The 24,272-nt window shown below is 38.2% G+C and overlaps 2 protein-coding genes across 3 annotated transcripts; both read left to right on the forward strand.

The window, feature by feature from the left end:
• The first annotated feature begins 9,656 nt into the window (after nt 1-9,656).
• On the forward strand, nt 9,657-14,391 carry LOC148837039 (extracellular calcium-sensing receptor-like). The gene is made up of 5 exons (XM_088914331.1): nt 9,657-9,808; nt 10,036-10,327; nt 11,440-11,664; nt 12,895-13,018; nt 13,478-14,391. Exons 1-5 carry the CDS (start codon nt 9,732-9,734, stop codon nt 14,389-14,391), a joined length of 1,632 nt encoding a protein of 543 aa, XP_088770457.1. The 5' UTR covers nt 9,657-9,731.
• Nucleotides 14,392-18,305: 3,914 nt separating this feature from the next.
• On the forward strand, nt 18,306-22,317 carry LOC148837040 (extracellular calcium-sensing receptor-like). 2 transcript variants are annotated; one of them, XM_088913728.1, is made up of 6 exons: nt 18,306-18,451; nt 18,729-19,020; nt 19,285-20,094; nt 20,189-20,416; nt 21,029-21,152; nt 21,410-22,317. In XM_088913728.1, the coding sequence occupies exons 1-6, from the start codon at nt 18,363-18,365 to the stop codon at nt 22,315-22,317; spliced, it is 2,451 nt and encodes an 816-aa protein (XP_088769854.1). In that variant the 5' UTR covers nt 18,306-18,362. The 2 variants fall into 2 exon arrangements, with proteins under 2 accessions (XP_088769854.1, XP_088769855.1); XM_088913729.1 differs by lacking the exon at nt 19,285-20,094 and having other exon boundaries at nt 18,363-18,451.
• Nucleotides 22,318-24,272: the final 1,955 nt, after the last annotated feature.

Genomic DNA, 24,272 nt, shown 5'->3' on the forward strand with positions numbered 1-24,272 from the left:
ATAATAGCTCCAATCTAAACAGCTCAGATAGAGCTGTTTTTCTCATGGGTTTTCCTTGTTTTTCTCCAACTGGCTTCCTCTCCTACTGCCCTCAGACAATCCAATATGGTGCTCTCTCCTCTCTATCCTAGGCAGGGACACTTCACTGCACCTCTCCAGGTGGTCATGTTACCCCTCACCATGAGGGAGGCCTATTGGATCCCTATTTCCCATTCATGTATTAAGTGCCAGGCCTCCCTATTGCCCATTAAGGTTCAATGCGGCCGAGTTACCTGGCTTTCTAGTGATATCACCATAGCCGATATTGTTCAACACTTCAACAGAGAATGCGTACCCACCCACTCTAACCCCACACTACCTGCCTCATGCCCTTGTTCAGCAGGTAGACAGCTGAGCGAGGCTCTGGATCAGCAGTGCTGAATCTTCGAGGAGCTCCTCATATCTAAGACTGTCAATGGCACTTTGGCTCCTGGCTCCGCCCCCTTTTCCACACCTTTATATGGAGGAAGCCAAGCTGTCTGCTTCCGTGACTCATGCAAACATCGCACACTTCCTCTGTGGCACTGCTTCATCGGCCACTGCCTTCTAAGGTAATCATGTGGCTGTTACTATTCAACTGCCTTGGGCTGAGGCTTGCCATAGACAACATTACATGTTTGCTTCTTTATGCCCAGTCTTGTCACTATCTCTCCATGTGGAGTGCCTTCTACGTGTGAAAGTCCTGTGGAAGGGGCTGTGACGGTTGCCCGCTCATCCTGACATCTTGATGCAGGTAGGGATGGTTTTATTGGCACCCCCTGATTGGGCAAACTGGTCCTTGAACAGAGAATGCCGATATGCTTGGACCTGATCCAGACAGTAGTCTACACTCTGCAGAATTCATTTTGCATCACTAGAGGTGGGAGGTTTTCATGTCCTGCTGAATGAGCGGGATCAAGAACCTGATCTTTGTCCAATCTCCATAGCTCGAATTCCTGAAAGTCCTGTTGTATGATGGGAAGACTGCCTTTATACTCAGATTATACTTGGCAGCTGTTTTGGCTAGCCATTGTAGTCTCAGCAGTCTGGCTGTTTTCTTGGCCTTCAGTCCCGTCTTGGGATGTGACAAGTAAAATGGGTGTGATTAGTAAATGTATGTAACAAGAAGACACATAGAAATAACAAACTATATTAAAACAGCTTAATAGTGTCTACTTAATACTTTTAACTATTTAATTGAAAAAAGTATCTCTCAAGAATAGCATAGATGTCACAATGTTATTCTCTGGTTTTAAACTTCTTTGTGTATATTAACCATCCTTTTAAGCAAATTTGTATGTGAACTCTGGCCTTTCTCCATCATAAACATGTCATTGGGTTAGCAGCTTATTTTCTTTGGTATTAACCCTCAGAGGGTAAGTGTCATTTCTGTCTCTGGTATTAGTGGGGCACACGTAAACTTCCCTATTCAGAAATTTGGGGATTCCTATTTAACGCATTTTGAACTTCATTTCAAGTTGATTTAACTACCTCAGAGACACCCCTGAACAATAGAAAGACATTAATTATGACATGTTGACTGTTTCGAAAGAGGTGTTTAAATGCACTCTAGGATGTTACTGACAACAGCAATAATGTTGATGGTTGTTGTGGTTTTCACATCAGGGGAACAGCCGGTTTGCAGGAATCAAGGATCAGAAGTTTTCTACATTTATCTAAAGCTGGAGATGTCATGATTGGGGTGGTGTTTGAAATCCACAGCAATACTGAACCAAACCAGATCCCCCTGAGGGAATTAACTAAAAGTTTGACTAAAAGTTTGTATTGTTGACTATGAATTTCTTTACATATATTTTCCTAATTTCATCTCAGGATGTCTGGTCTCAAAATATAACATAGCCACATGATGTCTTCATGCATAGCTGGCATAGTTCTCAGGGAAATGACCGAGTGACCTCTCCTGGAACAAATTATCTATTTAGCAGAAGGGGCTGCTTGTCACACAAGCCGGCAGTAAAGAAAATATATTTACTAGTCAGCTTTCTAGAATGACCATATATAGCCACAATGCAAGCAGAGTCATGTCGGAGTGTATCTTGTATCATTTGTTTCACTGTATAAAAGAGCACTGTAAGCATTGTCTTTTGATTCTTGTGTACAAGAGCAAGACTCCCATATGCATATGAAATAAAGACGACTTTCAACACACACTCTTTTGGTTAATGCCCTTTGTTTGGCACAACACCCCTAACTGCAAAAGGTATGTTAAGGTTTTTTAAAGACAATAAATACATAGATTCTTGGTATAAAAATATGTATGAATGTATAAACCTGTGATGGAGTGGTGTCTGCTCCAGAGTGTGGTGTATCCTGCTTTGTACTTGTTGCTTGCCAAGATGGGCTCTGGCTCTGCTTCGATACTGTGTTGGATAAAGCACTAAGAAAATGATGGATGGATGAATTTATAAACATTCATTGCTCCTTTTTCTGTACATGTTTTTAATACATGTAGCAGCAAGGCTTATTAAAAATACAGGAATTAAGTTTCTGCTCCTTTGCCAGTCCCGCTCTCCCTCATCTCAGTGGTGCTGGATACAGAGAGGCCATTCCATTTGGTTCACATTTAAGGTGTTTTTCTAGCTGATACAGTTTCCTGATAAGGAGCAACTCCCAAGGCTGAGATTCTCCAGCCATCCTAATAAATGGTCATCTCTGGCTTCTTACTGTCTGGGAGATTCCTTGGGAGAGTCACATCCCAGGTTGTTTACAACCCTAATGTCAGAGAGCATTGTTATTAATCCTCCACCTCGATCAGCCAATCAGGAACTGGTAGGGCAGGGTAACCCCACATGATGCCCGCAGAACATTCAACCAATGAACGACCGTAGTTCCTCCAGATAAAACAGGCAGCACAGGGCCCAGAAGGGGGCTCCTCCAGGACATTCTCAGACTCAACTCGGACAATCACGTAACGGCCAGTGAGTCCGAGTGCCAGGACTTTACTTTGTTCTAAGAGTTGAGAACGGAGGTCACCCCCGCGTATCCAAAGGATCCGCCCGAGGTTAGCCCAGCAGCAGGCCTCGTGAACTGCTGATAATCCATCGTGAATGCTCGCCTGATCAACGAGTGAACTACGGTCGAAACTTTCCTCAGCTGAATCTCAGTATTCAGGACTAGCTCTACATTGGGAACCAACCAGTCTTCTTCCCATCTAAAGAGTGTGACTTGCTTGGACCCGCAGTCACTTTCCATGTGCACAATCTCTGCTAGTTAAGCCAAGATTGACTAGCCAGTCTTCAGAGAGCCCACTGCCAGCGCATCACAGCAGGAATCTCTCCCTCCTCCTCTCACACCTCATGCCGAACCAGGACTGCCTGGCACCGGGCCAGAGGATGCCGATTGGACGCAGCAACAGCCTGTCGCTGTTCCCTTTTGTCCGTGGGAGATCTGAATCCACATTGATTGGATGAGTATTCAAAATTCTGCATTACAGCTCGAGAATTCAATTGTTACCTCAGGCTGAGATGGTATCAATTTAATTCCTTTGAGTGATTTATTTGCCTTTGAGTATCTAGTGTAGAAGTTGTAATCAAAGTTCATTTACGAAACGGTATAAATGAATGGTGTACTGAATGTATGTCCCTCTTGGTTTGTAACTCTTCGTGATTGAATATTTACCTTTTGTATTCTGCTAACCCTCACTTTTAAGATCTGTTATGTTTATATGCACATTTTATGTATTAATAAATGTATTGTCATGTATTACTATCCGTGTGTGTGCGTTGCTGAGTTATCCCGCAAGGTCGGTTTTCTAATAGCCATCAAAGAATCATTTTGTGACTTACTGCTACAATTTATAACTGTCCCAGTAAATGCACAAAACCCCTACACAGAATTGAAAACTTTAGTTGATTTCCTTAGCTTACTCATTGGATAATTCCAGTCCATACAGACAATGATCTTTGCCATTGAAGAAATAAACAACAGAACTGATCTTCTTCCTGGAGTATCTTTGGGATATAAGATCTATGACACATGTTGATCAGTACCTTTGACTTTAAGAGCAGCCAGGACTGGAGCCATAGGGGGGACAAAAGGGGGTATCGCCCCCTCAACTGAACTGTCCTGCCCCCTCGGGTTTGGACTAAAGTATTTTTTAACATATTTTTGAACGCTTATATAACTTGTGCCCTAAAAAATAGTTATACTTTGTCAATGGTCAGATAACTACAGTATACTAACCCCTAATTTACATCAGAAGTGACAACCTCGTTGCTGGTTGGATAATGTGTGGGTGGGTGGACCCACCTGCAGATGTGGCTTTCTGTTTTCCTTGAGGGAAATTTGGAGGGAACGATTCGGTTTTCAAGAGGACTGGGTTTAGTAACTGGAAGCACGCTACAGACAAGCCTAAAGGATTAACCAGGCATGCTAACAGTAAAGAGCATCAGGGAGGTGTGGCCATTTGGAAAGAACAACAGATGTGACGTTCCACAGGCAGGGAAATTACAACACTAGTTATTGTCGATCAGCTTTCACGAAACCAGCTTTACGTGTCATCAGTTATAGACATTATTGAATTTCTTGTCTCTAATAAACTGCCTTTAGGGGGCACCATTGATTGACAGAGAAAAGGGCAGCAGTGGACTTTTTCTCTCTTTATTTGAATACACTTTGAGACACAGAACTAGTGCAAGCTTTCAATATAATTCCACGAAATTCTACGTATACCTCACATGACATTCAAAACAAAGTTATTGAACTGATGAGTAACGTTGTGACAGACGAAATTGTCAATTAATTGTTAATTACAATTAAGGTGGATGGAACTAAGGATCCAACAGGCTGTGAAAATGTTTCCATAATCCTTCAGTATGTTAACCAAAAATACACGATACGAGAAATGCTGCTGTCAGTGTCGAGCACTAAACACTGTGACGCGTTATCGCTCACCAACCTAGTTCTCGAAGAGCTTTCAAATGCTTGACTCAGGACAAACAAAATACTAAGTCAGTGTTACGACAGGGCTAGTGTTATGTCTGGAAGGGAAGGGGGCATGCAGAAACTTATTCAAGATAAATTAAACTGAGAGGTGGCTTATATTTATTACTTCAACAACCAATTACATCTGGTGGTTGTGCATGGCATTTTGTCAAGGAATGCCATTGAAGATTGTTTTAATACATGCTAGTTTTTAATACAAGTTTCTGAGAAAGCCCACCGTACTGTAGCTGCACAGTACACCGGAGAAACTCTGAAACGTTTCTGGATCAAAGGTGGACTGGCCACCTTGACACTATGTCTGTGATACTGAAATCGTTCGACAGAAAAAAGAGTTTTTGACAGGCATTGAAACCACCAGAACTAACAGTGCTGACGTAAAAATTGAAGCTGCTGGATAACTCAAAGCAATTACAGAACCAAACTTCAAATGTATTTCCAGTATGATTCATAAAGTCTTAGGGCTGCTCGACCCCCCCCCCCCAACAAGTTGCTGCGAGCCGAACAAACTGATCTAGTCACTGCTGTTCAGCTTATTAAAACTGTCTCCGATTGCACTGGAAGTTTGTGATCAGATGCTGAATTTGAAAAACTGTGGGCAAATTGCAAAGACACAGATGTAGCTCGTCCAAAACAAAACGACTTTGCAAGTCTCTGAAGGAGTACATGATTGAGGGGACACTTGGTCAACACGAAGAGGGCTGCTCCTGCTTTTTGGAAAGGAAACACATAAAGTCTTCAAGCCAAACACATTTTAAAGACCGCGACTTGTGAACATTTTCACAACCTTTACATGAACGTATCAGTGAACTAATTGACAGAACATTATTAACTCTTCACATATATAGTTGACCCTTACCGAAATAAAAACAGGACATAAAGAAAGGGTTTCAGAAATAAAGCTTTATCCCCCGTGCTTACAGGCTGGATAATTGGAGACTGTGCTGTTCTGCTTCTTATGGTCTTTTATGGGTTGTTCACATGAATCCCTGTTTATCAGTAGTTCTCTCGGTAGTTCTCTCATAGTGATCGTATGTGCTGCAGAGTTACAGTTGGTCCATAATTACGCATCAATCAGAAACCTGAGGTTCAGGATAAGACAATTAGCCCACTTATACATTAATGTAAAGGTTGTGAAAATTTTCACAAGTCACGGTCTTGTATTTGGTTTGAAGGGTTTATGTGTCTATCTTACAAAGATATTGACATTTTGACACAGAATTTCGTGTGTGGGCAAAAAAATGTATTAAAAACGACAAAGTGAAGGCTGTGAAAACATTTACAGTGTACCTTATGCATGATACAAGTGTTTTCGTAACTCTAGGAGGTTTCGTGAAAATGCTATTGACTTGCCAAAATCAACAGTATCGTATTCGATTTACTAACTTTACTGCAGTCACTTTTCTGTAATCTGTACAGAACCATGACATCTCATCAATGTTTGGTACCAATAACCAGGGGGACTTCACGGACTTCCTTCTTTGAACTTAACTGTGCTCCAGTAAATAATGTGCAGTATATCACCTTCTGCAATGCTTTGCGTGATAAGCACATTGTTTAATGGGGTTGACATTATCACTATATCACTGTACGACACAGGTTTGAGTCGGGGTTTCTGTTAATAAAACAGAGCATCCTCCAATAAATTGACCTACTGCATGATTTCTTTTTTAGTTTCAGCTAAATGAGGGGAATACAAATTCAAATCAGTCAGGATCTCGGAGTTTAATAAGCAAGAGCTTATTCTTGTTCGCGTATCAAGAACATTGTCATCTAGACAGTGTACGTTAGTAAACAACAGAGAAAGTCACTGGCTTAACTGAAGGTGTAACCCGTCTGTCTTCACTGTTATGGTGTGGTTTCAACATATTGATAAGCTGTTCTCAGGTTACTGGCAATTGTAAAAATAACCGTTCTTCCCTCCTTTGTTTAACTTAAAGAATTCCGTGAAGAAATCCTTAATTACAAAACCATCACTTAATTTATCCAGATACACACATTCATGCCAGAGCCAACAACAAGCTATAATAGTGGACTATTTTTATGTATTCGCCATATAAGAAACAAACCGAAAGTAATGCTCTGATCGCACTTTGCCCATTACCACTACAAGGAAAATAATAGTTTTTTTTTAAAATAACTGTTATTTTCCTTGTAGTGGTAATACATATGTCAAAGCATTCCCAAAATGTCCATTTGTGATATTTTAGCTGCTTAGTTACACGATTCCATATTAATATAACTACTGTATCAAGTGTTATTAAATCAGTAATTTTTTTTTTACAATAATAGCAAGTCGTGTTCTTACTACGTATTCTTAGAAAAGGATAAAACATTATTACTTTTTATGAAGTACAGTATATAAACTTTACAATGTTAGAACAAGCACATTTAAACATAACCCATTGTAAGTTACCAAGTTTGATGCATAAAATAATTATGAGGAAGGTAGAATACTGTTTTGTACGTTTTCATATTTAGCTATCACTACCATCTACTGTGTGTAAATTAGATTACTGTATGTACAGTATTACATGACAGTACTGTTTGTGTTTTCCGCTACCAAAATTTACTTTTGGATTTTCTCTATGTGAATGTAAACTGAAAAAGGCACATCACCTTCACAAGCTACAGCAGAGTAACAGTTTAAAATGAATAAAAGTCTAAACGGTGTACAGCTTAAATTCTATAATTAGAAAAAGATTGTCCCTCAGCATTGACCGGGATTCGAAACCAGGTGTTTTCTGGTAATAGCCTAAATGCCCCCCCGTTAAGCTTTCATAGCTCCACCTGGCTGTTTTACAAAGAACTGTAGTCACATTACTGAACATTTCTAAAACCCTGCAGTCTCCTGCAGTCTAACACAGTCTCGTGCAGCCACTCAACCGCAAACTACTGCAGTATCCCTCATGCATTATAATTTCAACATTTTTATTCACAAGATTACACCATTTCAGAGTAAAAGTGACTTATACAACATTATTATCAACATTCATCTTTTGTCTTTTCAGCACTCTTAATATGATGAAATCTATTCCCTAGTCTTTCATGTAAAATATTCTACATGTTTTATTTGCAGGAGCCTGAGTCAGTGTGCAGTGAGAGCTGTCTCCTAGGCACTTGAAAGGCTGTTCAGAGAGGAAGGCCTGTGTGTTGCTATGACTGTATTCAGTGTGCTGAAGGAGAGATCAGCAACACTACACGTAAATGTTAGTGCATTCAAAATGATATTGCAAGTTTTTTGCTCTACTTCTTCTTATCTTCAGTGACTCATATACAATTCCATAGAGTGAAAAGCATACCATTTTCAAAATGAATTACAAAAACAATATTTAATAAATTAATAATAAAAGTATTTTATGTTCATAATAATGAACATAATATACATATAAATCTTTAAAAAATAAATATTCAAACATTTATGTGTAACAACAACACATATTCAGCTATAAAAAAACTGTATATCTCTTAAAAATGTTTTTCTTTGCAGATTCTAATGATTGTGTCCAGTGTCCTTTGGATTATTGGTCAAATGAGAAAAAAGATGAATGTGTGTTAACAATAGTGGAATTCCTGTCCTTTAGATAAATCATTGGGATACTGCTCATGATATTTTCAATGTTTGGAGCGTGTTTAACTATGGGTGTAGCTTTGATCTTCATTAAAAACAAGGACACTCCTATTGTTAAAGCCAATAACTCTGAAATGAGTTTCCTTCTGCTCTTTTCATTGACTCTGTGTTTCCTCTGTCCACTTACTTTCATCTGTCAGCCCTCTGACTGGTCCTGTATGTTGCGCCACACAGCATTTGGGATTACATTTGTCCTGTGCATCTCTTGTGTTCTGGGGAAAACAATAGTGGTGTTAATGGCCTTTAGGGCTACACTGCCAGACAATAACATTATGAAATGGTTTGGGCCCACATGGCAGCAGTTAAATGTTTTTGCTTTAACAACTCACTTTTGTCGGAGGGCTGCAGCCAGACAGACCTCACCCAATACCTTGTCTTGCCAGGGTGAGGGCCCTCTACTGCACCCTTGCTCTCTGGAGTTTCATTCGTTTACATTTCTACAGGATTTATAATAAGCAGTGTTTGAATGATTCTTTCCCCTCTCTTTCCAAACCAAAATATGGCATTTTATAAAGACAAAATCATTTTGGAGTGTGACCTCGGATCTACAGGTGCTGTGTTAGGGTATATATTGTAGGAGTCCTCTCTGACATGCTGTTTGTGCTCACGTTCCTACTGTATTTCAGAAGTTGCCTGATATCTTCAATGAATTCAAATTCATTACATTCAGCATGCTCATATTCTGTGTAATCTCGATCACCTTTATGAGCTTATATCAGCTACCCTGGGAGGTTCACAGTGGCTGTGGAGATATTTGCCATTTTGGCTTCTAAGTTTGATTTACTTACTGTATATTAAAAATTAATTTCATTCTACTGTAGGTATCCTGGGCGAAATCTAAAATGACAAACCCTTTGAGAATTTCTGCTTAACATTGTATGAACTTCACGCTCACTCTTCCTCCCCTGAGTCCTCCTGTGCACCATATAAACAACCTCATGTGTCAGGTTGTTTCCGATCAGAACGAGACGTCCTCATGCATTCCAGGATGTTTTTGCAGGCAGCAGTGTTGATGATGGTTGTTTCTGTTTTGATATTGGCAGAACAGCCTGTTTGCAGGATTCAGGGAAGAGCAGCTTTTCCAGACTTATCTAGAGACGGAGATATCCTGATCGGCGGGATGTTCCAAATCCACAGCAATTATGAAGAAAAAATAAACTCCTTTACAACCAAACCAGAGCCCCCAGAAGGGAAAAGGTTAGTTGTTTCTAAATAAATATGTTTTAAAATCTACAGGTATGTACAGTATATAGTATATATTTTACACATTCTTGTGTTGTAATTCAAATCACCTTTTACTGTATGTTTGAAGTTATGTTGCAAACAATGCAATTTATAGTTGCTAAACTTAAACATTCAAAACTAGCAGAAATTAAACTTAGAATAACTAAAACAGAATTATTATTTTTGTGCATTTCTCCTAGCTTATTCTTTGCAGAATTTCAGTCGGCACTGACGATGATCTTTACAATTGAAGAAATAAACAATAGGACTGATCTTCTTCCTGGAGTGTCTTTGGGATATAAGCTTTATGACACATATGGCTCCATAACTTTGGCTTTAAGAGCAGCAATGGCTCTGATGAATGGAAATGAGGAAACTCTCTCTGACAACTCCTGCTCCAGACAAGCTACAGTTAAAACTATAATAGGAGAGTCTGCATCATCACCCACAATTGCAATCTCAGCAGCAGTTGGACTTTTTCGAATTCCTGTGGTGAGAAATTCTTAATTCTAATACTTACAATTTTTATATCATTTGTACTGCTGAAAACCATTTTTTAAATGTATTACCATAACCACAGGGAATGTTTCTTCATGTGATGAACTGCATTCAGAGCATGGTTGGTCTACAAAACTACTGTATATTCAGCAAGTTATTTTAAATCCTAGAATATTTAGATATTTTCTCTTCTTTACAGATCAGTCACTTTGCTACATGTGCATGTCTCAGCAATCGAAGAAGATTTCCATCATTCTTCAGAACCATCCCTAGTGACTATTATCAGAGCAGAGCCCTGGCTCAGCTTGTGAAGCACTTTGGATGGACCTGGGTTGGGACCATAAGAGTTGACAATGATTATGGCCACAATGGAATGGCTACTTTTGTGGAAGCTGCAGAGAAAGAGGGGATCTGTATTGAATATTCAGAGGTGGTTCATCAGTCTCATTCCAGGCAAAAAATTCTTAAGAACATAGAAGTGATCAAAAAGAGCACTTCAAAGGTTATTGTTGCCTTCTTAGAGCAAAAGGAGGTAATTGTTTTGATTAAAGAATTATCCCTTCAGAATGTAACTGGTCTCCAGTGGATTGGCAGTGAAGCCTGGATCACTGCTAGTGATGTTTCAACAGCAGAAGGTTATAAAATTCTGACTGGATCTATGGGATTTGCTGTCACTAAAAAGAAAATAGATGGATTTAGAGAGTTTTTATTGAATGTGCATCCATCTAAATCCCTGGGAAACGCTCTCTTAAATGAATTTTGGGAAACTGCATTTAATTGTTCTCTGACTAATGATGACAATGCCCGAAAACAGTGTACAGGGTTGGAAGATTTAGGAGAATTAAAAAATGGGTATGCAACAACGTCTGAGGTTAGAATATTCAATAATGTGTATAAAGCAGTGTATGCTGTTGCATATTCTCTTCATAGTTTGCTTCAATGCAAGAAAGGTCCTTCTGCCAATTATAGCTGTGATAAATCAATTCATATTGAACCATGGCAGGTGAGGTAACCTTTATTTTCACAATGCTTTAAGGCATTTACTGTATATATCTGTTTGTAATATAAATAATTTTAACACATGATTAATGTTTTCATTGTCACAGGTACTTGAGCAACTGAAAAAAGTGAATTTCACACTTAAGACTGGAGAAAATATATTTTTTGATAGCAATGGTGATTCAACAGCAAGATATGACTTAGTAAACTGGCAGCTTCTTAATGGGAGCACCAACCCATTGAGCATCGGTTACTATGATGCTTCACTCCCAGCAGGTCATCAGATTGTCATGAATCAAGTTAAGATGGTTTGGACAGGTGGGCAACTTGAGGTGAGCATAGGGTACATTACACTTTGCTGTAACAGGTATGTCCCTTGTCTTACAAGAGTATCTGTAGAAACGTATCTCAGAACCTAATAATTGTTACAGTTTTAGGTGACTGAGAAGTGTCTCTTAGATTTTAGATACGTTCACTTTATTGGCCATATACAATAAGTTATTGGCCATTTCTTGTATTAGGAATTTGTCATTTCACATACTCCAACTTGCTCTTCATGAGGACACACAGACAGAGAGAGAAGCTTGGGGTCAGAGCGCAGGGTCAGCCATTGTAAAGCTTCCCTGGAGCAGCTGGTGTTAAGGGCCTTGCTCAGGGTCCCAACAGAGTAGGATTCCTCTGCCGACTGCAGGATACGAACCGGCAACCTTCCACCTACAGGCGCAGATCCTTAGCCACAGAGCCATCACACCGTATCATACAAATACTGTACATAAAGTAACTTGTGTGTTGTATGTTGTGTGTAGTATAGTTTGTAGTAGTATAGTGTTTTATCATTGTATTAAATATTTGTTAACCAAGAGTATCTGGTTTGTTACTTCTCTCAACAAAGCTGTGCCAGAAAACAAAGAATTCACGTGCCTCTAATTATACCAGCAGCTCGGGTATATTGCTACAAATCACTTACAAGTTGGGGGTTCTGAATAATTATTTCACTATTGACTAAACCGCTCGGTCAATTCCTGATTTTCACCATTTTAGTAACTCCCAATTTGTAACATAATATAACCAGTAAGTTTATCATTCTTTTCTGTGAGTCTTAGAATATGATTTAATATTCCATATTAAACAGAGAATAAACAAGATACCTTTTGTAGCCAGCAAACTTAAAAAAACATATAGAAGATTAAATCATTAAAATAAAATGTACTCAAAACTGATACAATCCAGTGGATAACAGTGAAGTCATTTTTAAAAAAGATTACAATCATGTAATTTTCCTTTTATACTTCAATGGTAATAAAGTGTTTCATTAACCATGCATAAAAGGAAAAAAACTGATATCTAGTATACTCTACATGAATATTGTAAAAGAATGATTGATCAAGGATTTTTTTACTTTTTAGAAATCTATAAGAATAAGTATTTAACCTTATCTATTGTGCTACTCATTGTACTTTAACTATTAAGTATTTCATGGAAAATAATCTATGTTATGTAAGCATAACACTGTAAAACGTTATTGTTCCACCACTAAAAATTGTTTTGTCCTTGTTCTGCAGAAGCCTGAGTCAGTGTGCAGTGAGAGCTGTCTCCCAGGCACTCGAAAGGCAGTTCAGAGAGGAAGGCCTGTGTGTTGCTATGATTGCATTCAGTGTGCTGAAGGAGAGATCAGCAACACTACAGGTAAATGTCACTGCATTCAAGATTGTACAGTACATTCCCTACTGTACTTCTTATTATCAGCAAACATCTTGTACACACAACAACACATGCAAATGTAGAAAAGATATCAACCAATTAATTCCAAAACAAACAGATTCATACTTCCTTAGATGGAAATTGCATTCAAGTATTTTTAGATTTCTTTCACAGTATAGGAAGAATATAAAGAAAATTGGCAAATGCGAAATTACAAATACAATTTTAAATTTCACCATTTTTATGAACATACCTAAAAATCAAATCTGGAATACACTCTACAGCTGAAAATTGTGTTTCCCCTTTCTATTTTTTAGTGGAATTAAGCTTTACTTGTTTTTTTGCCATTGTGGCTTCTAGATTTGTTTTTTTTGCAGCCTGTGCACACTGCTGCAGCACACCACTAGAACAACTCTTAATATCTGTATCTGTTTTTCTTTGCAGATTCTAATGATTGCATCCAATGTCCTTTGGATTATTGGTCAAATGAGAAACGAGATGAATGTGTAAAAAAAATAATAGAATTCCTGTCTTTTGAAGAAATCATGGGAATACTGCTCATGATATTTTCTCTGGCTGGTGCTTTCTTAACCATATGCATAGCCTTAATCTTTCTCAAATATAAAGACAGTCCAATCGTCAAAGCCAATAACTCTGAACTGAGTTTCCTTCTGCTCTTTTCATTGACTCTGTGTTTCCTCTGTTCACTTACTTTCATTGGCCAGCCCTCTGACTGGTCCTGTATGTTGCGCCACACAGCATTTGGGATCACATTTGTCCTGTGCATCTCTTGTGTTCTGGGGAAAACAATAGTGGTGTTAATGGCATTTAGGGCTACACTGCCAGGCAATAACATCATGAAATGGTTTGGGCCCAAACAGCAGCGATTAAGTGTTCTTGCTTTCACACTTGTACAGGTCTTGATTTGTGTTCTCTGGTTGACAATATCACCTCCTTTTCCAAACAAGAACATGAAATCCTATGCAGACAGAATCATTCTGGAGTGTGACCTGGGATCTGCAGGTGCATTCTGGGCTGTGTTAGGGTATATAGGATTCCTCTCTGCCTTGTGCTTTGTGCTCGCTTTCCTGGCTCGGAAGCTGCCTGATAACTTCAATGAAGCCAAATTCATTACATTTAGCATGCTCATATTCTGTGCTGTCTGGCTGACTTTCATTCCAGCTTATATCAGCTCTCCTGGGAAGTTTACAGTAGCTGTGGAAATATTTGCCATTTTGGCTTCTAGTTTTGGTTTACTGTTCTGTATATTTGCACCTAAATGCTACATAATTCTGCTTAAGCCTGAACTGAATACAAGGAAACACCTAATGGGTAAAATACCCACAAAGTCACTTTAAGAGCTTTTAGTGCATATATCAATTTTATATACAGTATATAGTATTCTTGTACTGTACATCCTCAAACACTACAATTAATTAACTGAAAATGTCTACATACAGTATACTGTAAATAAATTCAGGAGGACAAATATTTGGTAAGTTTATTAAGAATAAACTCATATAAAAATGTTTTAAACCAAAAGAACCGATGTCTTAAATCAGTGATGTTTGGTGAATTACTGTACAATAATAAAAATGTTTTAGAAGCACAGGTGCCCAGCTGCCACGTTCATATCTGAATGACTTCATTACTAATAAAGAGCAAATCCTCTAGTGCAGGATTCTGTCTCCTGTCACCTCACTGTACTCTCAGTGGAAATCATCTCTGTGCTAAACAGTGCTCATCTCCCCACGAGCCTCCATAGGCTATTAACATTATTTTATTTAATTTTATACATCTTATGTTGAAATACTTTAATTATTTTACCAGAATTCAAATCAGTTTTAATTTTTACCAGCTGTACCTACCTGATTTATAAAAAATAATTTCTGCAGTAATGAAGCATGCTGTTAACTACACATTTTACAATGCCTACTGTTAAAAAAAAACTAAAAGAATACATTAATCTTCTTTTTTGTAGAACAAAGAGATGAACACTAAACAATACAACTTCTACATCATGTAGGATAATATTCCAGCTCTCCTGTGAGGTCTGTATGATTGTATGCTCAATTAAGCTAATTCCTAATTGTTAAAAAAATTGTGGAAACATAGACTTAGCAAAGCTTAGCAAAGTCTTTCTCACCTGTTTCTATTTTTTGTAGAGTACATTTAATAATACAGTTTAATCATTTGTGTGTCTCTAACATACAAAGAATATTTTCTTTGCAAATTTAATTTGATATATTTTTCATATGAAATACAGTGACGTGTTAAATCAATTTTTTTAAACCAGATTGTTGTATTTAGGGTCAATTAATGTCAGACATTCATTTCATTTATGGTGCATCTCTTTATTACTTACAGATAATAGATTCAAACAATTCTCTTTTAAGTGAATTACTTCTTAAGTATTCATGGAGTAAAATTCACTTTAATATTTTTAGCCATGTTGATCTGTAAATAGCTGAGTGTGTACAGTATATATTCTTTCATTCAGAAGGTGAGGCACTTTACTCATTGTGATAGCATTCACTTCTAATGTCTTACGCCATGCCACCAATGAAATTAAGATGTTCTGAGAAGGTAAAAAACATGTATTTTACATGAAAGAAAACTCCACATCACTGACCTTCGCCAAGCTTTTCTGTCCAATCCATCCCAGCTCACTGTGTCACAAAGACCTGCACTCTTTGTCTAGAAGCCAGTGAGACATGGTTTGTCATTTCCAGCCTCACCACCAACAGAGTTTATCATACAGTACATGTGTGCTGTGTGGCCTCATGCTTCCTTCCAGTGATAACTCCACCAGGTACATGATAGGTCTGGGGAGAGGACATGCCAGGGCAGCACTGGACAGCGGTTCTTCCTGTGTGGTTTGCACGGACTTCAATTCTAAAACCAGAGGGGTGAAGAGTGGGTTCTTCTCTACCCCTCTACAGACTGCTGCAGTGGGAATGGATTCTCAGCAGGTACTGTACATCATCACCCTGCAGCTCATAACTGGCAACCCACTGAAGCCCAGCAATGTGAGCCTGGTCAGCACCTGAATGGAAGACCTCCTGGGAAAGCTAAGGCTGCTGCTGGAAGAGGTGCTAGAGAGGCCAGTAAGGGGCATTCACCCTGTGGTCTCTGTGGGTCCTAATTCTCAAATATAGTGACAGGTATCACTATACTGTAAAAAGGCTCTGTACTTCAGATGAGATGTAAAACCGAGGTCCTGACTCTCCGTGGTCATTAAAAATCTCGGGGTGTTTCTCAAAAAGTGTAGGGGTGTTACCCCCGGCGTCCTGACCAAACTTCCTATTGGCCAATCACCAATCACAGACTCCTGATAATTCCCATCTCTGAACTGGCTACATCACTCTGTTCTCCTCCCCACTGAGAGCTGGTGTGTGGGGAGCGTACTGTGCACACTATGGCTGCCATTGTATCATCCAGGTGGGGCTGCACACTGGTGATGGTGATGGGGTGTCCCCATTACCTGTAAAGTGCTTTGAGTGGAGTGTCCAGAAAGGGGAGTCCCTTTTTCTGTAAAAGCAGAATAATTGGTGTGTGTATTTTGTTTCTCACAGATAGAGGTGTTTTTCTCATGGGTTTTCCTTGTTTTTCTACAACTGGCTTCCTCTCCCACTGCCTTCAGGCAATCGTATATGGTGCTCTCTCCTCTCTCTCCTAGTTAGGGACACTTCACTGCACCTCTCCAGGGGGTCATGTTACCCCTCACCATGAGGGAGGCCTATTGGACCCCTATTTCCCATTCATGTATTAAGTGCCAGGCCTCCTTATTGCCCATTAAGGTTCAATGCGGTCGAGTTACTGGCTTTCTAGTGATGTCACCATAGCCGATATTGTTCGACACTTCAACAGAGAGTGCGTACCCTCCCACTCTAAATCCACACTACCTGCCTCATGCCCTTGTTCAGCAGGTGGACAGCTGGGGGAGGCTCTGGATCAGCAGTGCTGAATCTTGGAGGAGCTCCTTACGTCTCAGACTGTCAATGGAACTTTGGCTCCGCCCCCTTTTCCACATCTTTATGTGGAGGAAGCTAAGCTGTCTGCTTCCGTGACTCATGCAAACATCACACACTTCCTCTGTGGCACTGCTTCATCGGCCACTGCCTTCTACGTTCATCTGCTAGATGATTTCCTTTGAGGTGATCATGTGGCTGTTACTATTCAACTGCCTTGGCCTGAGTCTCCCTAGAGACAACATTACATGCTTGCTTTATGCTGTCCCTCCAATATGTCTCCATGTGGAGTGCCTTCTATGTGTGAAAGTGCTGTGGAAGGGGTTGTGACAGTGGCCTGCTCAAACTCACATCTTGATGCAGGTAGGGATGGTTTTATTGGCACCCCTGATTGAGAAAACTGGTCCTTGAACAGAGAATGCCGATATGCTTGGACCTGATCCAGACAGTAGTCTACACTCCGCAGAATTCATTTTGCATCACTAGAGGTGGGAGGTTTTCATGTCTTGCTGTATGAGCGGGATCAAGAACTTGATCTTTGTCCTATCTCCATAGCTCGAATTCCTGGAAGTCCTGTTGCATGATGGGAAGACTGCCTTTATACTCAGATTATACTTGGCAGCAGTTTTGGCTAGCCATTGTAGTCTCAACAGTCTGGCTGTTTTCTAGGCCTTCAGTCCCATCTTGGGATGTGACAAGTACAATGGGTGTAATTAGAAAATGTATGAAACAAGAAGACATAGAAATAACAAACCATATTTAAACAGCTTAATATTGTCTACTTAATACTTTTAACCATTTAATTGAAAAAAGTATCTCTCAGGAATAGAATAGATTTCACAATGTAATTATCTGGTATTAATGTTCTTTGTGTATATAAACCATTCTTTTAAGCATTTACTTTTAAAAACAGCATAAAAATCTGTATACATGGCAAATGTGAATGTAAACTCCAGCCTTTCTCCATCATAAACATGCCACTGGGTTAGCAGCTTCTCTTCCTTGGTATTAATCCCCAGAGGTGTCATTCCTTTCTTGATTCACGCAAGCTGAATCTCTGGAACGGTTGGAGCACACATGTAAACTTCCCTTTTCAGACCTTTGGGGATTCCTATTTAACGCATTCTGAACTTCATTTCAAGTTGATTTAACTACCTCAGAGACACCCCTGCACAATATAAAGACATTAATTATGACATGTTGACTGTTTCGAAAGAGGTGTTCAAATGCACTCTAGGATGTTACTGACAACAGCAACAATGATGATGGTTGTTGTGGTTTGCACCTCAGGAGAACAGCCGGTCTGCAGGAATCAAGGATCAGCAGCTTTTCCACATTTATCTAAAGATGGAGATGTGATGATTGGGGGAGTGTTTCAAATCCACAGCAATACTGAAGAAAAAGTGCACCTTTTTAAAACCAAACCAGATCCCCCTAACTGCAAAAGGTATGTGAAGGTTTTCTAAAGACAAAATAATACATAGATTCCTGGTATAAAAATATGTATGTATGAATGTATAAACCTGTGATGGAGTGACATCCGCTCCAGAGTGTGGTGTATCCTGTTTTGTCCCTGTTGCTTGCCAAGATGGGCTCTGGCTCCCCTTCAATACTGTGTCGGATGAATCAGTTAGAAAATGTATAGATGAATTTATAAACATTCATTGCTCCTTTTTCTGTATATTTGTTTTAACAGAATTGAAAACTTTATTTGATTTCCTTAGCTTACTCATTGGAGAATTCCAGTCCATACAGACAATGATCTTTGCCATTGAAGAAATAAATAACAGGAGTGATCTTCTTCCTGGAGTAGCTTTGGGATATAAGATCTATGACACATGTGGATCAGTACCTTTGACTTTAAGAGCAACCATGGGTTTAATGAATGGAAATGAGGAAACTCTCTCTGACACCTCCTGCTCGAGACCTGCTGCAGTTCAAGCTATAATAGGAGAGTCTGCATCATCACCCACCATTGCAATGTCAGCCGCAATTGGGCCTTTTCGAATCCCTGTGGTGAGAAAATTCTTAAACTTTGAAATTACAGATCTGAGGTTTAATATCTCATAATGGAATTATTAAAATAAAGGCAGAAATCTTTGATAAATATGGTGATTCTGCGTGCAAGACTAATGTGTTATTAGAGTTATATATGTTAAATGTTTAACTCTTTAACATTTTATGAATGTCACTAATTGCCTGCAGAAACTGCTCAAATTACAAAGCACCAAAAAAGAGACCTTCTCAATATTTAACAATGTTGTTTTCTGTTCTTTATAGGTCAGTCACTTTGCATCCTGTGCATGTCTCAGCAATCGAAGAAGATTTCCATCATTCTTCAGAACCATCCCTAGTGACTATTATCAGAGCAGAGCCCTGGCTCAGCTTGTGAAGCACTTTGGATGGACCTGGGTTGGGACCATAAGAGTTGACAATGATTATGGCCACAATGGAATGGCTACTTTTGTGGAAGCTGCAGAGAAAGAGGGGATCTGTATTGAATATTCAGAGGTGGTTCATCAGTCTCATTCCAGACAAAAAATTCTCAAGAACATAGAAGTTATCAAAAAGAGCACTTCAAAAGTTATCGTAGCATTTCTTGAGGAAGGAGACATAAATGCTTTAATTAAAGAATTATCATTTCAGAATGTAACTGGTCTCCAATGGGTTGGCAGTGAAGGCTGGATTACAGCCAGTGATGTTGCCACAGCGGAAGGCTATAAGGTTCTAAGTGGATCCATTGGATTTACTGTTGTGAAAACTGAAATAGATGGATTGAGAGAGTTTTTAATGAATGTCCACCCATCTCAGGGCCCAGGCAACTCCCTCTTAAATGAGTTTTGGGAAACTTCATTTAACTGTTCGTTCTCAAATAAAGACAAAGTGAAAAAAGCTTGCACAGGGTTGGAAGACCTACAAGAACTAAAGAATGGATATGCAGATGAATCTGAACTAAGAATATCTAATAATGTGTATAAAGCAGTGTATGCTGTTGCACATGCTGTACATAACTTGCTTCAGTGCAAGAAAGATCAAGGTCCTTCTGCCAATTATACATGCAAAAAAACAAGCAATGCTGAACCATGGCAGGTAATGTAATATTCACGCCATTCAAAGTATCAAGGTATACTTATTACTGAGGTAAAAAAGAATGTCATGATATCAATATTTTTCATTTGCACAGGTGCTTGAGCATCTCAACAATGTCAGTTTCACAACCAAACAAGGAGAGACAGTCTTCTTTGACAAAAATGGGGATTCAACTGCAAGATATGAATTAGTAAACTGGCAACTTGATAATAAAAGTGTTATACGGTTTATGACAGTTGGTTATTATGATGCTTCGAAGCCAGTAGGTCATCAGTTTGCCATGAATAAAGTCAATATTATCTGGACCGGTGGTCAGCAAGAGGTAAGCAGTGAACAACAAAAAGTTTTTGATAAAAGTCTGATAGAATACTATTCACTGCTGATCTGTATTTTCCTTTGGCTGCGTCAGTGTGCCCTGAGAGCTGTCCTCCAGGCATGGGAAAGGAACTTCAGAGATGAAAACATGTTTTCTTAAAATAATAATAATTTAGAGACATGATGTCAGATGTTATAGCACTCATGTTTCTGTTTATGCTTTTTAGTGACTGCATATTAACAAAAAGGACCCCTGCTCTGCAATGTATCTTAGTTAATTAAGAGTGATGTAAAAATTATCCATTTTTGTTGGAATAAAATAGCGGATATCCTCCACTAACGAATTCTACAATTAAATAGTCCTGGTTCTGTATTTACAATAAAATGTATATAAATCTGTGGAAAACCGAATAAACATGATAAGGTGGCTTTAAAAACATTCATTTCATATACAGTATAAATTCAACATTTTCATTTCCAAGATTACACCATTTCAGAATAAAAGTGAATAATCAAAAATTATTATTAATATTAATCTTTTGTCTTTTCAGCACACTTAATATGATAAAGTTCAGTTCCTAGTCATTTATGTGAAAGATTGTAAATGCTTTATTTGCAGAAGCCTGAGTCAGTGTGCAGTGAGAGCTGTCTCCCAGGCAGTCGAAAGGCAGTTCAAAGAGGAAGGCCTGTGTGTTGCTATGATTGCATTCAGTGTGCTGAAGGAGAGATCAGCAACATTACAGGTACTGTAAATGTTAGTGCATTCAAATTGATATTGCAAATTCCTTACAATACCATACAGAGAAAAGCATACCATTTTCACAATGAATCACAAAATCAAATAAAAAATTATTAATAAAAGTATTCTGACATTAAGAATAATGAACAAAATACACACATAAATATGACAAAATAAATATTCAAATATTTATCTTTAACAACAAAACATTTTCAGCTATAACACTGATCTGTATATCTCTAAAAATGTTTTTCTTTACAGATTCTAATGATTGTGTCCAGTGTCCTTTGGATTATTGGTCAAATGAGAAAAAAGATGAATGTGTATTAAAAATAGTGGAATTCCTGTCCTTTGGAGAAATCATGGGAATACTGCTCATGATATTTTCAATGTTTGGAGCGTGTTTAACTATAGGTGTAGCTTTGATCTTCTTCAGAAACAAGGACACTCCTATTGTTAAAGCCAATAACTCTGAACTGAGTTTCCTTCTACTCTTATCATTGACACTGTGTTTCCTCTGTTCACTTACTTTCATTGGCCAGCCCTCTGACTGGTCCTGTATGTTGCGCCACACAGCATTTGGGATCACATTTGTCCTGTGCATCTCTTGTGTTCTGGGGAAAACAATAGTGGTGTTAATGGCCTTTAGGGCTACACTGCCAGGCAATAACATTATGAAATGGTTTGGCCCCACACAGCAGCGGTTAAGTGTTCTTGCTTTCACACTCATACAGGTCTTAATTTGTATTCTTTGGTTGACAAAGTCACCTCCATTTCCATATAAGAACATGAAATATTATGCAGAGAGAATCATTCTGGAGTGTGAACTGGGATCTGCAGGTGCATTCTGGGCTGTGTTAGGGTATATAGGATTCCTCTCTGTCATGTGCTTTGTGCTCGCTTTCCTGGCTCGGAAGCTGCCTGATAACTTCAATGAAGCCAAATTCATTACATTCAGCATGCTCATATTCTGTGCTGTCTGGATCACCTTTATCCCAGCTTATATCAGCTCTCCTGGGAAGTTCACAGTAGCTGTGGAAATATTTGCCATTTTGGCTTCTGGTTTTGGTTTACTTTTTTGCATATTTGCACCTAAATGCTACATAATTCTGCTAAAGCCTGAATTGAATACAAGGAAGCACCTAATGGGCAAAACGCCCACAAAGTAACATTAAGAGAGGATAATTTGAATACAGAGCAAACAAAATATATCCCATTCGTGTTTCTTAATAATGAGTATTAATATGGAAATGCTGAGTCTTCAACAATATTTCCTTACAGTCATGATTATATGCAGTGTTTTTGCAATGCAATAGCAAGTAAGAAAGGGTTTACATCAGCCTTTTACTGTACATCAAATTGTGTCCACCTGTTAAAGGAAAATACTAGATAATCTATTCTTTATTTATTTTAAAGCTTTTTCCCATGAAAATCTCAAACATTTTTTTTCTGAATGCCTCCTTAATAATATGATAACCTATTTTTTGCAACATTTTAATGTGACCTTCAGTCTGATCTGAGTACTGTAAATAAGCAGATCAACACTTGCACTGTTACATATTCTTCTTATAGCAATAATATGTTTTGTATAAGTTTTTATTTACGTACTGTATACTTTTGTTTCTCGGTAACATTTAATTAGACCTACTATTTCTGAATTACATTTTGACAATATATGTAATTTATTTTTAACAGATACAGTAGTCTACTTACATGTTAAATTGTTGTTGTTTTTAAAATTGTCTTGCATTTTGTCTTCTATTTTGATTTACAAATATTTGGTTTAATAAACTGCAGATTAATCATGTTTCATCAAAGGTAAGAAAGATCGTAGAAGCAATGCATATACTGTACAGTATGAGATCATGCAGTATTTGAATATAATCCATTCTAAATATATCCAATTTTATGCACTATTTTATTTTTTTGCTGGGTTACTATTTTACAAGATTCCTGCCTCATCCATGAATTTGCTTGTGTAAATTGGCTAAATCAGCTATAAGGATTTCAGGATTTTTCCAAAACAAAAGTTAAAATTTAAAACTTCTATGCCACTTTTTGAATTATTTTCAATTACATTTACTGTAGTAACAGCTACAGTACGTACAGTATATAATCAATACTAGTAGTGACTTTATTTTAGTTCCAAAGACATTAACAACATGGGAATAGTTTCTGTTAATGTATTGTACCGTATCATTGTAAGTATAACTATAAAAACTGCCTGTAGTTTTCCAGGATCCATTGAAAATATTTTTTATTTCATGCATATCAATTTTCACTCAATATATCTCAGAACTTGCTGTTACTCTACTGTTATATTCAAAGCTGTATAAAGCAGTTGTGTGTGTGTCTTGACTTACTCAGCCCTGTGCTTCAGTCTGTCTGTCAGTGGAGATTAACTGTGTGCTGCCTGTGCTCTTTACAGACATTCCACAGGTCTGCTGTTCACCCCAGCTCCCCATGAGACTCTACAGTCTATTGCTCTTGTTCAGATATGGGTTCTGGATCTTCATTTTATACATCCTGTTAATAAATCTGGATTTCACGTCACATCTTCACCAATTACTTCAGCTGTGATCACATATCTTGGGATTTATGGTTTAGTATACTGGACATTCCAGATGTTGTGGGCAAATAAAAACCTGTTTTATGTAATTAAAACTAAAATGTTAAAAAAAACATTTAATTTGGTATGTCAACCATTTTTTTTCTGTTGACTTTACAAACCTTCCTACAATGTTTTTTTCAATCTGTAGAAGAATAAAGGTTTGGTCTACTTGTGTCATGTGTACCTGGAGAACATAACATTGAAGAAATCCAATAACAGTGTCTGTAACTCTTTTTTTAATATAAACAGCGCATCTTTGATTTAGGTACAATATGAGACTGCAGTCTTTTGCAGTACTATTAAGTCACTTTAAAGAAGTTTCAATATGTTAATCTATACATATCATGTATATATACAGCTCTTTATTGTGCCACTTTCTTTCACGTATTCCTCTGGAGCACATATTTCAGATGTTTAAATGGAGTAGTGTTCAAAGAGATAAAACAACAAAAACAATCCAATTTTGGAAAATCTAAATATTCCTCTAAGCCATCTGGCCCATCGTATGTGTAT

The sequence above is a fragment of the Atractosteus spatula genome, chromosome 4 (genome assembly GCF_055471065.1).
Source record: "Atractosteus spatula isolate fAtrSpa1 chromosome 4, fAtrSpa1.hap1, whole genome shotgun sequence".
Lineage (NCBI taxonomy): Eukaryota > Metazoa > Chordata > Actinopteri > Semionotiformes > Lepisosteidae > Atractosteus > Atractosteus spatula.

Bases quoted from the DNA above. Each gene is read 5' to 3' on its own strand.
- LOC148837039 (XM_088914331.1), top strand. From the start codon at position 9,732: ATGTTCCAAATCCACAGCAATTATGAAGAAAAAATAAACTCCTTTACA. The intron at 11,665-12,894 runs GTGAGCATAGGG...CTTGTTCTGCAG, and splicing joins GGACAGGTGGGCAACTTGAG to AAGCCTGAGTCAGTGTGCAG. The intron at 13,019-13,477 runs GTAAATGTCACT...TTTTCTTTGCAG, and splicing joins AGAGATCAGCAACACTACAG to ATTCTAATGATTGCATCCAA.
- LOC148837040 (XM_088913728.1), top strand. From the start codon at position 18,363: ATGATTGGGGGAGTGTTTCAAATCCACAGCAATACTGAAGAAAAAGTG. The intron at 20,417-21,028 runs GTAAGCAGTGAA...CTTTATTTGCAG, and splicing joins GGACCGGTGGTCAGCAAGAG to AAGCCTGAGTCAGTGTGCAG. The intron at 21,153-21,409 runs GTACTGTAAATG...TTTTCTTTACAG, and splicing joins AGAGATCAGCAACATTACAG to ATTCTAATGATTGTGTCCAG.